The sequence below is a fragment of the Hydra vulgaris genome, chromosome 11, assembly GCF_038396675.1.
Source record: "Hydra vulgaris chromosome 11, alternate assembly HydraT2T_AEP".
In the NCBI taxonomy this organism is placed as follows: Eukaryota; Metazoa; Cnidaria; class Hydrozoa; order Anthoathecata; family Hydridae; genus Hydra; species Hydra vulgaris.
Genome location: NC_088930.1, coordinates 32,312,501 through 32,328,843, shown reverse-complemented (window position 1 = coordinate 32,328,843; position 16,343 = coordinate 32,312,501). Strand labels below are relative to the sequence as shown.

The 16,343-nt window shown below is 24.7% G+C and overlaps 1 protein-coding gene across 1 annotated transcript in view; it reads left to right on the top strand.

Annotated features, from left to right (window-relative positions):
• The window catches only part of LOC105846609 (uncharacterized), a 133,045-nt gene that overhangs the window by 14,414 nt on the left and 102,288 nt on the right, over positions 1 to 16,343 (top strand). Inside the window, exons 3-4 of the mRNA XM_065810787.1 lie at positions 4,663 to 4,749; positions 5,166 to 5,195. Coding sequence (XP_065666859.1) covers positions 4,663 to 4,749; positions 5,166 to 5,195 — 117 coding nt within the window. The remainder of the gene's footprint in view (positions 1 to 4,662; positions 4,750 to 5,165; positions 5,196 to 16,343) is intronic.

Genomic DNA, 16,343 nt, shown 5'->3' with positions numbered 1-16,343 from the left:
CATTTTCTGTGTGACATTTTTTTATTAAGTTATCTTGAAAGTAAGTCTTAATCTAATCTTCAATTAAAGCTCATCAAATTATGATACAGGGAAACGAGGTTGTAAAAAAGTCATCACCCTAATATATATACATGTATGAATGCAGCATTGGATATGCACTGATGATGTAATACTAGAATAGTGAGTCATAGGGGCATACTATTTTAGTATTACATCATATTATTCAACTGATTTAGGGAGAACATGTGAGGGGCTGCTACATCTACAGAGGTTTGGGTTTGTGCAGTAATAAGTCTTTTATTCTTCTTCTTTTCTTTGTTTTCTGAAATTTAAAGTGCACAATTTAGGAATTAAAGAGCACAAGATATATTAAGAAATTGTGTCTTTAGATATATGATGCATGAAAATTTGTGAAAAAAACAATTTTTTTACTTATTTTTAGCTTTAAAATCATGTTAAGTTAAATTTAGAGGGTTTAAAGTCTTTTAAAATTAAATAAATATCTTAGTCAAATTTCTTAAAGATCAACAATGTTAATTTTCAGGAACTTACAACATTGTAAAATAATTAATATTTATTTCTTTACCAACTACAATAAAATATGGCATCTTGAATTTACTATAAATTAATATTTGAATTAATGACCACAGGTTATGTGGTTTAATCTGCATCTTTACAATCTTTGAAACGATATCTTTTTTAGCTAAATAAAAACTTTTGTTTAAATTTATGTAATATTTTTTTGAATATACAACAGGCCTTATTTTAAAACCTTAAGAGTAGAGCAATTTACGTGCGCCTTAAGCAATTTTTACGTAAGCAGTAAGCAATTTCGGTTAAGCAACTTTTTATCATTTTTTAACTTTTAAATTATACTATAAGCGGTACGAAAAAAGAAGTAATTAATTTTAAAAAAAGTCATATTATCTTTGGAATGACGTTAATGTAAAAATATCTCTTACAAAAGTTTGAATGACAATTATGTTTGATATAAGCGCTATTTAAATAATAAATTTAAATAATACATTTTTTCATTTAGTCATTAGCAAATATTTCAGCAATTACATCATTAGCAAATATTTCAGTAAATATTTGCTAATGATGTAATTCATTTATGGAAATGTCGAGAAAAGAAAAAAATTTGTTAATATCAAACATTTTTTAAAATGCAATATTAAAGTTATTTAATATTTAAAAAAAGAATAAATGATAAACATTTCTTTATAGTAATAATAAAAAAGCCGTTAAATAACATTTAACTTGTTTTGCGGTATTTAATATTATTGCAGTAATTTAAAAAATTAATTAACACTGGTATATTTAACTCGTTTTGAGGTAATTAATATTATTGTAAAAGTTGAAAAAAAAATTTGAAAAATGTCTTTAAAAAATTAAAAAGTAAAGAGAATTTTATGATGTCAAATATTGCATTAAGCTAATGCATTAAGCATTTTTTATTTAAAACAAGGCCTGTACAATATTTATGAACATAAATATAAGGAGAATAAACTTATTTAAAAGAACAAATTTATTAAGAAAATTATAATAAAAAAATTAAAAATCAATTGTTAAAAATCAGTTGTATAAATGAATAAAATAGTATAGATTAAGCATAATAAAAATTTTATTAACTCTTTTATTATTATCTATAATTTAACTTTTTATTAAAAAAAATTTTGATATCTTCCTTAAAATTTTAATATCTTTATTTTTTTCACATGTTTATATGATATAAAAAATGTTTCTAATTAAAAGTTATGAAAAGTAACAAGTGTGACAATACATAAGACAAGTTATTTAATTATTTTTAAAATTGTTTAAACAACATTAAAATGTCAACCTAAGTATGATTTTTGTACCCTAAATTAAGTGAGAAATTTTATTTACTCTAAAAAAGATAAAATAACTCTCATTGATTTCAAAATGACTGAACAACAACAAATTTATACATTTTTAAAATACAGTAATTTCATTTAAAAAATTATATTACTATTTTGAAATGTATATATTCTAATTATATAATATATAATAATTATATAATTCAAAAACCCATTATTAAAAAACCATTTAACCCATTTCTAGAAAATAACCTGAGAATCATTGTCATTTTTAAAATAGCAATTAAGTAAATTTTATTCCAACAATTACAAACTTTTCAATGTTTTTAAAACTACCATAAAAATAAAAAAGAGTTTATGCAAAATTATACTAGCAATTTTTTTTTTCAAAAATTATACTAACAAAACTTTGGATTTTTTTTTCAAAAAATCCACATTTTGCTTTCCTTACTGCACATACAAGATTTGGCATACATTTGATTAGATTATTCAAATAAATTGGAGAAATACTGCACTCAATGTAAAATTAACCACAAATATTAATATAGGAAACTCTTATAATACCTAATGATTCAGTTGTTCCCATAGTAACTCTATGGGTTGAGATCAGCTAATTGTGGCAGCCATATCATAATTTTGAGTTCTCTGCAAGCTTCTTTTTTTTTTGAAATAGTTTGTAAAACATTTGGATGTGTTTTTGGGTCATTATCCTGTTGCATGGTGAGCCGGTGGTTAGATTAGATGCTTTCCACACCATACAGATTTTCTACATAATATATACTGTTATCTATTCCTAACGAGAACTCCATTTACTTTAGGAGATTACTAACCTAATCAGAAGCAAAACAGTCCCACACTAATACTGAACCTCCACCATGTTTGACATTAGGTTGTATACACTTTGGATGGAGTTTTTCAGTAGTTCTTCATTGCGCATAGGTCTGTTGCTTTGCTCCTAAAGCAAGAAATTTGGATTTTTTTTGCCAACAGTACATTTTACCAGTTTATTTTATCCTATTTTTTGATTTATTGCTTTTAAAACAAGTTTTCCACCATTCAAATCAACAGTTTTCAATATTTCGTCAAACAGTTATTTCTGAAATAATTTTATTATACATATTTATCTATACAATCAATAATTTTCAATTCAACCATACCTTCTGACTTTATCAGTTAATATTTCGTCAAACAGTTATTTCTGAAATAATTTTATTATACATATTTATCTATACAATCAATAATTTTCAATTCAAACATACCTTCTGACTTTATCAGTTAAGCCTGGTATAGAAGCAGGTTTAGTATCAAGCAGTTGTTTCTGAAATAATTTTATTGTATGCAACATTAAAGTTAGATGTCAAGTTAGATTTTCAACAATATTTGAATATCTAACTTGACATATCTAGAAGGTTGATCATCAATTGCCAAAGCGACAATTGTGGAACGTGTTTCTTATGTTAAATTAGATAGTCATTTTATATTATTTTCTAAATTTTCTAATTTGAAAATTAAAAGTTAGTATTAATTTCAATTAATACTTACTATTTTATTAATTCAATTTATTATACTGCTGTTATATTATATAACTGGCACAAAACTTTTTATTTTTAAAACAATTTAACTGGCAATTTCTAATTTACTCAATTATTTCAAATCTATACAAATATCTTGTAAACAAAAAATGGTTTACATTAGTGATATTATCAAAGAATATAAATAAGCTTGAATCGAAATCACACACGGAACAGAAAAATGAAAATTTTTATAGGTAAATTAACTTTAATCTCTCCAAAAAAAAAGTTTTATTGATATATGGTTTTTCTAAAATAAAGTTTTATATAACAGTAGAAGATTTTAAGAAATCATAGAGTCACTGCAATTGTTCAAATGCAGTTCACACACGTTCGAGTACAGAAGTCATGCACAGAAGTCATGCACAGAAGTTGCAAACTTGTCTAGTTCAAGTAGTTATTTTTATAAAAATTAATTGCTTGTGAGTGTTTCAGGATTATATTATTACAACTCATATTTAATATATTTTGAATGAGAAATAGCATATATCAAACATTTCTAGCTAGACTATAGCATTTAGAAAATCATTTTACATTTTTTAAACTATAGCAAAAATAACAAAAAGAAATATAAAATAACAAAATCATGTTTAATCATTAAGGTAGCCTAAAATATGATAAAGATATTTTGGTTATAGTTTTTTCTTTTAGATAGTATATATTGCTTCAAATCCCAGCTTCTAGTTATAAAAACAAAGAAAAATAATCATGCACAGTAATGAAAATGCCCTATTGTATTCTATGTATGCATTATATTCTTAGTATGTATATAATGTATTCAATTAATTTGTTAATTCGATTTATTATATTGCTGATAAAAAATGTCAATAAAATTATGCTTTGGTCAGTAAAAAATTCAAATTTATTTACAAATTTTGATATCAAATATGTTAGAGCACGTTTATAATATAAAAATGAATATTTTACCTATATTTTACATAACATATATTTTGCATTATTGATTTTAAAAATTTATAACTACATTTTAATTAAATTATTTTATTTATAAACAATTTTAAAAATTAATAAGAAACTATTAAAATTTTAGGTGAGCAAAAAACTTTATCTGGACAATGTCTATGTGTGTGTGTGTGTTTAAATAAATATTAAGTTTGCCAGGCAGTATATGAGTGTGTGTTGTTTGCCAGGCAGTATATAAATGTGTGTGTTGTTTGCCAGGCAGTATATAAATGTGTGTGTTGTTTGCCAGTCAGTATATAAATGTGTTGTTAAATATTAAACTTGTTTTTTAGCTTGCAAAAACAATGTACCCAGTGAAGCATGCTTTGATTGTACAGATCCTGTTATGAATCAATTTTGTCAATCAACATGCAATACATGTAAATATTCTGAAATTGTAATTTAATATAGTATATAATTTTAAAAATAAATGGACAATGTGTGTATAAAAGTGTTTCAATTCTTTAAAAGTATTGTTTAATACCAAGTTTTTATTTGCACTTTTTTTTTTCAGGGTTTTATTACTAAAAATATACTTTTGAGTGTATTATAAAATATTGAAGTTTCTTGATATTAATTATAGAGCCATTACTCATTTTAAGATACCTGTTAAATAAAAATCACCAATAAATTTTTATATTTTATAATACTATGTGAGTTTTTTTATTTTCTTATATCAATTTTGATTTTGTTTCTATTTTGACAAAGATTTTGTTTATCAACTTATAAATAAAAATCTATTGATTATGTTTAATTACAAACTGAATAGTTATATATTTCTTATTTTTTTGTTTAGGTGTTAACATAAATGGTACAAATAAATCTGGTAAAAATTTTTTTTCAATTTGATTTTAGCTCAACATTCAAATTTTTATTTTAGTTAAAAATAAATTATCAATACATTCATTTTTTATTTTATTTTTTTAATTTTTGTTTTATTTTATAACAAAGATTATTAAAGATTTTTTTTTAAAACTTATCTTAAATGAAAACATCAGATTTCTATGGTTACAGAAAAATATTAGTTTGGCTTAAAATAATTGTAAAATCTACAGAAAACAAAATCAAAATTTTAAAAATAATTGTTTAAAGTAAAAATTATTTTAATGGGTATTTATTAGATAATCTAGGATTGTATTCAGTTTTTAAATCTATTGGATCACTTTTATTAAATAAATTTTATATTGTTTACTTGGAGTATTCTTTTTTATTATGAAATCAATATTTTTCAAACTTTTGTTATCTTGAGCTGTTTCACTTAGTTCCTTGAAATCAACCATAAGTCAAACCATTTTTTCTTCCCCTTGCAGCAAATTTTTTCGGTTAACTTTAACTTTTCGTATGAAAAATTAAGAAGTCAAAATAATTTGATTAAAATTTTTTTTAGAAGTCGCTCTATATAAAACATAAATAACAATTAGTCTAATATTATTCATATTTTTTTATAGTATTTAGTTATGAATAGAATAGTTTTTAGATCTGAATAAAATACATCAGAGCAGTGGCTAGGCTCTCCCACATTTCTAAGTGTGAATGTGTGTGTTGGGGGGGGGGTGCCAGCAGTTTTAGGGGGCCGATTTAGAAATTTAAGGACCGTTTTGCACGTTTGAGGAGTTTTTTTTTTTTTTTTTTTGGTAATACCTAGTGGATAATTTTAGGCCTAGGGGGCCTCCAACCCACTAGCCATGGCCCTAGAATAGATCATTATCAGACATAAAATAGTTCTATTATAAAACTGTTACAAAATAAATCAAAAATAACGTTAAAAAATAATTTATTTAAATTTTTGATAAATTTCATAATCACTAGCTTTCAGATGCAATTTTATTACCAAATAATAATTAGTCATTGTGTTGCTAAACTTCTAACTAATCATTCAATCTTTTGAGTGAATACAATATGTAACTTCTTTTACTGAAACATTTTTTACGTTTTTGTTAGTATATGGTGTATATTTAATATATATACTTTAGCGCTGAATGAGAAAAAATTGCCTTAACTCGAACTAACACCTCAAAGTTTGACTTAACTGGAGTTTGCTTTAGTTCAATATTCGTTAAGTCAAACCATTTTCCTTGGTCCCTTGGAGGTTTAAGTTATCAGGAATTAACTGTATCACTGTTTTGAAAATTTTTTGCTATCCCATTTATCCCATATAACCATTAGACAGTGGTATCTATTTTCATTTTCTTATCCAGTAATAAATTTCAGTTACATTGATAGTTACATTTCAAATATTGTTAATATGATCTATCCTGTCTTCTACACAGCTATTCCCATTATTATCTTTAACAGGCATTTATGCAGTATTTATATAACCAACTATCCAGTCATTAAAGAGATAAGAAACAGTAGAAAAGTGTTTTTATATGTATCTGAAGTTATATGACATGCTTGGACAGGAATGGCGTGCGATCGCATGCTGTAAATGACCATGCTTATAATATTTTTTCTTTACAATTTGACCTCGGCGGTTTTGATGTTTTAACAATTTAAGTGCCATAAATAAAATTGTTACGTTATTAATAACTTTTAATCGTTGATCTTTTCTTAAGTTTTTATTTTACGCGAAGACTTAAAATAAAATAAAAAGTAATTATTGTGATTGTTTAAAATAAATGTATTTTGTGTAAATTAACAAATGTTATATTTAAATTTTTTTATAATGTAGGCATTTAATAATTTGTTTGAGACTATTTTTCCATGTCTTTCTAAAAATCTTTTGAAAGATAATTTTTCAAGTTACTTTAAATTACAAATAAGTTAAAATAAATCTTCCATTGCAACGGAATGAGTTGATTGCTTTTTTTTTTTGTTTCTATTTTTACAAAGAATTGTTTATACTTTTTTTTTTAACTTTACTAACTAATCAGAGTATGAAATGATTAGAAATTACTATTTTAAATAGATCGTGGTATTTTTTTACACAATTTTTTTTTTTAAAACTCTTTGGAAAAAAGAAATGTTTATACAATTTAAAAATAATATGTATAACACTTTTTAGTAATTTGAATAAAATTTGTTCATTCATTAAACAATCATTTGAAGTAATTTGTAAAAGCGTTTTGCGTAACTTTAGTAATATGTTTATTTTAGTACTTATATATTTTCTTTTCTTGTAAGTTTTTCTTTTTTCATTGTTATTTTTTTTTAATTTTCTTTCTAGTTTAAGTTTAGCTAGCATTTCATTTTTCAACACATTTCTAAAATGTTTAAACATCTAAACAGTCGTGGTCAAGTAAAAAAATAAAATCATTTGCATGGTCAGCAATAGTGCTCAATCACACGCCATTCCTGTCCAAGCATGATATGAAGTTTTAACAGTATCTATATATATATCCGTATCAATGTACTGAAGATAGAATAAAGGATTTAATGCATACATTTTGTATATAAAGCGGATTTAATGCATACATTTGTTAGTAGAATCCTAAAATTTTATTTGTAGAGAAGTTGAAGTTTTTTAATTTAGCTTTAAAACATATATTATGTAATAAAATATGTATTAGAAGTATTTTAATTCGGTAATACTATTTTATTTCAGAGGTAGGGTGTACAACAGACAATACAAATTCGATTGTACTTATTTCATTTAACAAACCATTTTTTTTCAACATGCATTTATTCATAGGTTTCTAAAAAAAGAGGTTGTTTAACACAAATAGGGAAAAATCATTTATATATATATATATATATATATATATATATATATATATATATATATATATATATATATTTTTCATATTTTTACAGTTTAAGTACATAGAGTACCTTCATACCATCAAAAAGAGTAAGGTTTTATAGTGCCTTTATGAGACTTTACAATGGTACACAAAGAAGTACCAAATTTTTTTTAACACAAACAATATATTTCTATATGGTTAGGGTTTTAATACATCATCATATTGTAATACAACAATACCATGTAGTAAATATAATTGCATCATATTTACTACACTGCCTTACTTGTTTCTCCGCGCAGCGGCCTTGCTCGTCAAGGTTTGTATTTCGGAGTTATAGAGTTGGGAGAGGGTTATAGCTACAAGTAGCCTCCTCATCTGAAGTGGCTTTGGAGCCTTGGAGAGGTGAATTACAAAAAAAAAAGAAAAAAAAAAAAAAGAAAAAAATATAAAATAGACAGTAATTGCAAAATTTCCATTCTGAGATATTCTTAAACAACAAAAAATGTGGTCAGCCAACCACTCAGCTTAGTACATGTCAGAAACTTTTTAAATCATCAATTGACTTCAAAAAAGAGCTTTCCTGAGGTTTTTATGATTTTTTTTAATTTTTTATTTCGTTATCATAATTAAGGACATACAGTCTTTTTGCTATGTACTAAAGATTCTAATTTGTTAGCATGTTAGAGAAAGAAAACGATTACAGTCTTTTTGCTTTGTACTATGGACCAGAATTTATTTCATTAACAATATATCTTAATGAAGTAAATTCCGGTCCATAGTCGGTTTTCATTTTTTTTCACTTACTGTCTATTTTGTTAGTAGAGCAGTACATGGGTAGGGTTTACTTTGTTAGTAGAGCAGTACATGGGTAGGGTTTACTTTGTTAGTAGAGCAGTACATGGGTAGGGTTTACTTTGTTAGTAGAGCAGTACATGGGTAGGGTTTACTTTGTTAGTAGAGCAGTACATGGGTAGGGTTTACTTTGTTAGTAGAGCAGTACATGGGTAGGGTTTACTTTGTTAGTAGAGCAGTACATGGGTAGGGTTTACTTTGTTAGTAGAGCAGTACATGGGTTGGGTTTACGATACATACGCATTTTTTTTAAAAGTTCAAAAGTTTTTGAAGCTTTTGAACTGTAATTTACCATATGCAACTTCTGTTAAAACCCTCAAATACCAATAGAAGTGCGTTTTTTTGTAGCATGACACAAAAATCCTATATCAATTGATGGAATTCAAAACATTATATCTCAATGTTTAATTAAATTTATTTCGATTAAATAATTAAATTTTAGTTAAAGAAGGGTAAAAATAGAATAATGCTGAATTGTAAAGAACTTTAACTTTTTGTAATTGTGAGTTTACTGTCATAGCATCAGTTCAAATTTTTGTCTCTCCTGAACACCCAATTTTTTGAAATAAGTAGTAATGACTTTTCACTGACAATATGATTAAAGAAAACTAAACCCAATTTAAAAAAACAATAAAATGATTATCACTTTAAATTATAGACCTGTGTGTCTGACCTCAGTTCTTTTAAACTATTGGAAAGTTTACTTCAGACAGAACAAATCTGAACAAATATGAATTAGTTTCTAAACAACAGCACAGTTTTATCAAATGAAAATTGTTTGCTAAAGCTTACTAGAATCTCTTGACATTATGTGCTGTTACAAGTGCTGTTAATGATGGAATTGATGTTGATTTATTATGCATGGATTTTAAAAAAGCTTTTAAAAAACTCTTGCATAAAAGCTTAATTAAAAAGTTATCTGCTTATTGCATTAATGGCATTAATGGGCTTGTTTGAGCGTTAAAACAGAAAAAGTAATTATAGCTGATATCTAATTGGTTTCATGTGTTTAATGAGGTGCTAAATGGTTCTGTACTAGAACCACTTATTTTTTTTAAATATATTAACAATTTACCTAATGGTTTAGATTGAATGCAAGTTTTATGCTGACTACAATCAGCATATAATTTGCAGACGGATTTGATTTCGTTTTAACTACCAGCTCAAACAAAATGAAAAATTTGCTTAATACTTTTGCCAAAAAAAATTTCAAAAATTTTATTTTTTATTTTTGCACTAAATAGTTAGTTTCAGTTTTTGAAATCAAAAGTTGAATAAGTTTAAAAAAAAGTCTAACAAAAAACCACAGTTAATAAAGTAGTCACCAATTGGTGTAGCATGTGGGTAATAAAACAAGCCAAAATATAAAATTATGCATGTTGGTGCCCAAAATAAAATATATATATATATATACTCTTAATTAGTCACATGGTAATTACAGGGGAATTACAAAATTGAAAAAATTTAATTAGAAAAAGACTTGAGCATTTTAATATCCTCTGATCTAAAACGGCATAAGCAAGTAAAATGCTAATTATATGCAGTTGCTAAAGCACAAAGAGTATTGGGTTTAAAAAAAAAGAACTTTTACTTCTGACATAAAGAAGACATTTGACACTAGTAAGCCCTCTTATAAAATTTGCTGTGTTAGTCTGGAACCCAAGTCTAAAAAATGACATTTGAGAACTTGAAAAGGTCTAAAAAAGAGTCACAAAACTTATTCCTAAACTTAAAAACCTACCCTATGAAGAAAGGTGGTCTAAATCATTCTATGGTCTTTCTAAAATTTTTCTCTTCTACTTCTTCTTTATCAGATCTTACTACCATCAAACATGCCCATTTGCTCCTTTCTACCATTAGGCTGATTAACATTTTTTTAGTGATTTCTTTTGTGATCTTCCTAGGGCTAAATACTTTTGTCTCTATGTCTCATTTTATAATCTCCAATATTATTTATGGATTCAGGCAGGCTTTTTTTCTTTATCATCAGTCTTAAGTCATTTTAAGATGATTTCTTTCACCTTTTCTAAAGTTTCTTAGACTTAAAAATATTTGTAAATCATGACTGTAAATAAAGAATGGAAAATATTTGAAAATATGATTAAAAAGTCTCACATGGATGACTTTATTTTATTTTTTTCCCATGATAAACAGAACAATTTTTCAAATAACTTTTTTCTTCTAATAATGAAAAAAAAAAAAAAAAAAGAAAAATCAAATACGATGCCATCAACATCTTTATTGATAATACAATACTAAAAAGGGTAAAAGTTGCAATGCTTCTTGGAATTCTTTTAGACAAAAACCAACCCTGAAATAGCAAATCAGTAACATCTCCGTGAAAGTTGGTAAAAGCATTGGAATTATAAGTTAGACATATCGCCCCCTCAGTATTATCTTGTTCTATCTACAAATATAATAAATTAAATGTTCTATCTAATATATAAAATAAACACACAAAAAAATTATATATAAATACAATGTTTTATATAATATAATATATTATATCATGTAGAACATTGTATTTTTTTTATATATATATATTTTTTGTATTTATTTTATATATTATATGAAACATTTTATTTGTTACATTTGCAGATAGAACAAGATAATACTGAGGGGGCAATATGTTATATAAACATTAATTAAAACAACTATATTAATTGTTTATCCACTGCTATTTAAAATATGCAAGTTTTGTATGGGGAAGCATGCATAAAACTATACTTAAATCTCTTTATAAGCTTCAGAAACATGCAGCTTGCTTAATTAGTTTTATCATTATTAGTTAGTATCATTATTATCATTATTATGTTTTATCATTATTAGTTATTATTATTATCATTATTAGTATCATTATCATTATTATGTTTTATCATTATTAGTTAGTATTATTATTATCATTATTATCATTATTAGTTAGTATCATTATTATCATTATTATCGTTTTATCATTATTAGTTAGTATCATTAAATGTATACAAACTAAATGTTTATAATATTTTATATTTTATTTTTGAATGCAAAAGTCATCCAAATGTATTTATAAACCTTTATAATGTAAATCTTATAAGCAAATAAGATCCTTGTAATGGAAAAAATCTCCAAGAACTTTTCTACCAAACTAAATTTGAACAGCTATTTATTTCTTATTGTGGTCCTTTTTTATGGAATAAAATAATTATGTCTAATTTTTTTTTGTATTTGAAATGGACTTTAACTTCTTTCAAACAAAAATTAAAAGAAGTTATCTTTTCAATATAAATTATTTTTTCTTGTTTTTAGTTCTTTTGTTTCATATTTATCTACTATATTTATATTTTAAATGTACAGTTGTATATAGTTTATGTTGATTTATTTTTATTGGTTAGTTTGATTTTTTTATTATTATTATATTATTTATTGTAAAGGGCTTCATGATAAAACTGTATGATCTTCTGGAAGTCCTGCCAATTATATTTGTAAAAAAGCTATTCTGTAATTGCAATTTTTTACTGAAGGCAAATAAAAACAAATTAACCAGTTTCTTTAGTAGTGTGGTTATCAGGTTTAAGAGATATATTAGAATGAGAGATTGTATGAGAGATCGGCTGTAAGACTTGTCTTTATTAATGACACTATTTAAGATTTATCAAAAGTTTTTAGAATCTAATCTTTGAAATAAAAAGCGAGATTTAGTAATTTTATAATAATTCTCTTATTGTCAGATAATACCTTTTTGCATAATTATCTTTCAATGATGAAAATGTTTTTGTTCTCAAGTACTAGTTTTAGTAAGATCATAGCATGATCTGAACCATCTAATGTAGAGCACAAGCTTAGGCTTGTAAACTTATAAACTTTAAAGCCAGTGATACTAGAGCCGAGCCAATCAGTTTGATGAGCATTAAATTTCCTTCTAACAACAATATTGCTTGAGGGATAAAAAAAAAGGTGATTGAGTGAAAAAAAATAAAAAAGTGATTGAGTGGTAAGATGTTAAAAATGCAAAATAATAGTTAGAGAATTTAAACCTGATTTTACAACAAATAGGTAGATTATTATGTAAGTATGCCCAAGCCAAGCATGCAACTATTAAAGAATTTGTAAGTCAAAGTATAGTACAAAATCTCACAAAGGGGAAGTAGATCTGGTGAATTTTATTTAAGTTCATATTTAAGAATAAAAAGTTAAGTAGAAAGCCACAAACACTTGTTTAGGATATTTTAAAAAAAATTTGGTTGAAAAGATGAGTTTTTTGTTTAATATTTTATTTACATTATTTGTTTTAAATTTGTAAAGAACCCATTTCAATTATAGATAGTGTATGTACCTTTAACAAAAAGCTATGCAGTTGCGTTATTTCAATTGATTTATTCTAATCAACCATAAGTTGTAAATATGTGTGTTTTCCTCAATGAGAGTTACCACAAAGTTTGGAAAACTTATTTTATATAAAACCTTATTTTATATTAGTACTTGCATTATTATAAATTAATATGCTACTTCAAAATATTTTTGATTTAATTTGTTATACCTAACTTTTTTATTGTTAAGAATATAATTGAGTATACTTGAATCTCTAAATAATTTTGAATATACTCTGAGCTCTCTAACTATTGCCCAATCAGTCTTTTACAATTATCCATGTCATTCAATTTTTAATTTAACTATTATTTGGTATTTTAATATTTTTTTGGTAATTCATCTTTAATCTAAAAGCTTACTCTTTTTCTTTTTAATAGCAGTACCAAAAGTTATCTTTAATGGTAATACTCTTAATCTTTTCCAGTAACTTTTGAGTGTCCAAATGGTTCCATCCTTGGATGTGTATTATTTTTCATCTATGTTCTTCTTGATAATTTTACTTCTGAAAGAGTCTTATTTGCTGATGACACTATATAGTCTTGATAAGAAGTAATTACTTTTTAAATGCCTCAAAAAGGCAACTGGTCTGAATCTCTGACTGCTTAGGGCTTTCAGTTACTAGTAAATTTTACTCTAAAAAAAACTCAGATGTTCAGTACTAATATTGTTTCAATATTCTTGATATTTGCACCTCTCATGGAAACCAATACATCGAATTATAAGCATCTCCTCTTTTTATCGTACTCGCCATTTTTTTACTCCTGGTTTCATTTTTTACCTTTATTTATCTCTTAATCATCCTTTTATGAAATACTATTCTCGTAATGTCGGCTGGTTCTTCTAATTAGTTAATTCTAATTATGTCTTTTTTTTTTTAATAATAAATTTTGTTTATTAGTTTTTTTTTTTCTTGTTTATCGTTTATAAGAAATATAAAAATTTATTATTTATGAGAAATACGCAATAGTGGTGTAGTGGTAGAGCTTCATAAGCGAGAGTTTCCAATTTCGATTCCCACCATTACCCCGGTAGTATTGCGCTCAACTTGCTTTTCCGCGCAGTGGCCTTGTTTGTCAAGGTTTGTGTTTAAGAGTTATAGAGTTGAGAGAGGGTTACAACCACAGTTAAGTAGCCACCTCGTCTGTAATGGTCTTCTCTACCTTGGGGAAGTGAATTTAAAAAAAAAAGAAAGATAAATATTGTAAAATAACCAAGGTTCTTATACAATAACTTACTTCTACAATAACAAGATTAACTTTTAAGGTTACATTCACCAATTTTTTAATATTTGAATTTCTTTTAAAGTAAAGTAGATTAGTAAAAATAAAAAATAAAATATTTATATTAATTTAAATTTATATTAATTGATATATTTTCTAAAACTGTTTAACCAAAGGCTTATTTCTGTATTGTTTCACATATTACCATATTATTAATACTTTTAATTTACAAAAAAAACAACAAAAAAATAACAAAATGAAAACATTGTACAATAAATAACCATATTGTGAGAAACTTATCATTTGAAGTTATATGCAAGTCAATCCAAAAAGTTAATTGAATAGTTTAAATTTTTTGCTTAAAAAAAAGTCAAAAAACAAATAATCATCTAATAAATTAATTAGAACTAAACGTTCAAAAATATGTTTAGATTTTTTTCAAAATACTTGAAAAACTCTTTTTCTAATGGATTTAATTAACAAAACATCCTAGGATACAAATACAAAAAACAGAGTGCATTTTTCTTAACCTTATTAATATTGAAGAATTCTTCTAGGAACAATATCTAGAAACAAGATATAAGTATATAATATATAATAAAAGCCCTCATTAATTAGACTAGTTAGTTATTAAATAATAAAAAAGCATACATTTTTTTTATTATTTAATAACTAACCAGTCTAATTAATTACTATTATCTGAAATTTAAGGTTGCATTTCTTGCATTTTGTAAGGTAATCTTTCAGATATTTTTGAACGACATTTACAAATGTTTTGATACTAATTCTTGTATGGTTTTTGTATTTTTGAAAATATCAGAATGTTTTTTTTTTTGTTTGAATTATTTAGCAATTAGATCTACTAATATCATTATTAAATTAAAATGATCATATATAAATCATATATCATTATTAAATTATAATGATCATATACTATCATAATGATTTTTTTATTGCTTGCATCTCTTTACTCAATGTAAAAACATAATGATTTTTTTGTTGCTTGAATCTCTTTAGGCTCTTTATAGTATTTATGACTTTTTAAACTATCTTTAATATGGAATTTCTCTCAGTTTTTACTGTTGATTTTGTTGGTTAATATCTTCAAATTAATATCTTCAATTGTGTAAAATATTAAGTAGATAAAATAATAATGTAGTCAAGTTTAGGATAATTGGGGAATACTAATACTGTTGGATTATCTATTTAAACCTTCATAGTGTAGGTTAAAAAAATATTTGTTCCATATTATAAATATATAAATATTTCAAAATTATGATACTAATTAACCTACATTTTTATAAATATCTGATAAATAAATGGATATTCAACATTATTATATCAAAATTTAATTTAATATTTGTTTTTTCAAAAGTAAAAAGATGGAGACAAAACTATATCTTGAAAAAGGCAAAACAAGGTGCAGATTAAAAAAACCTTTTGAATGAATGCAAGTCCTATTACATGCTACAAACTGTGATGTTTAAAAAACTAAAATAAAATAAACTAAAATCATGATTAATTTATATGTATACTGTACAATACTCATTTAATTCTTGTTCAGAGTTGAAGGAGCTTTTTAACTTTGATGGTAATCTTCCCGGTGACATTATCTCAATAAAAATACTCAGCTATGATTTTCAAGATAAGATAATGCCAGAAAGAACATTTCATTGTAAGAGATAAGTTTTGACTCATTCATAATATTGTTATATTTAAATAAGAGTATGGCATTATGGAAACCATCTAAATTAATTAAGTAGATGTTAAAACAAGTATCTATGACCATATCTATATAAATACTTGTAATAGAACACAAAACTGAAACTAGTTATAAAGATGTTGCAGTGTGTGATAATTTTTTCTATTCAA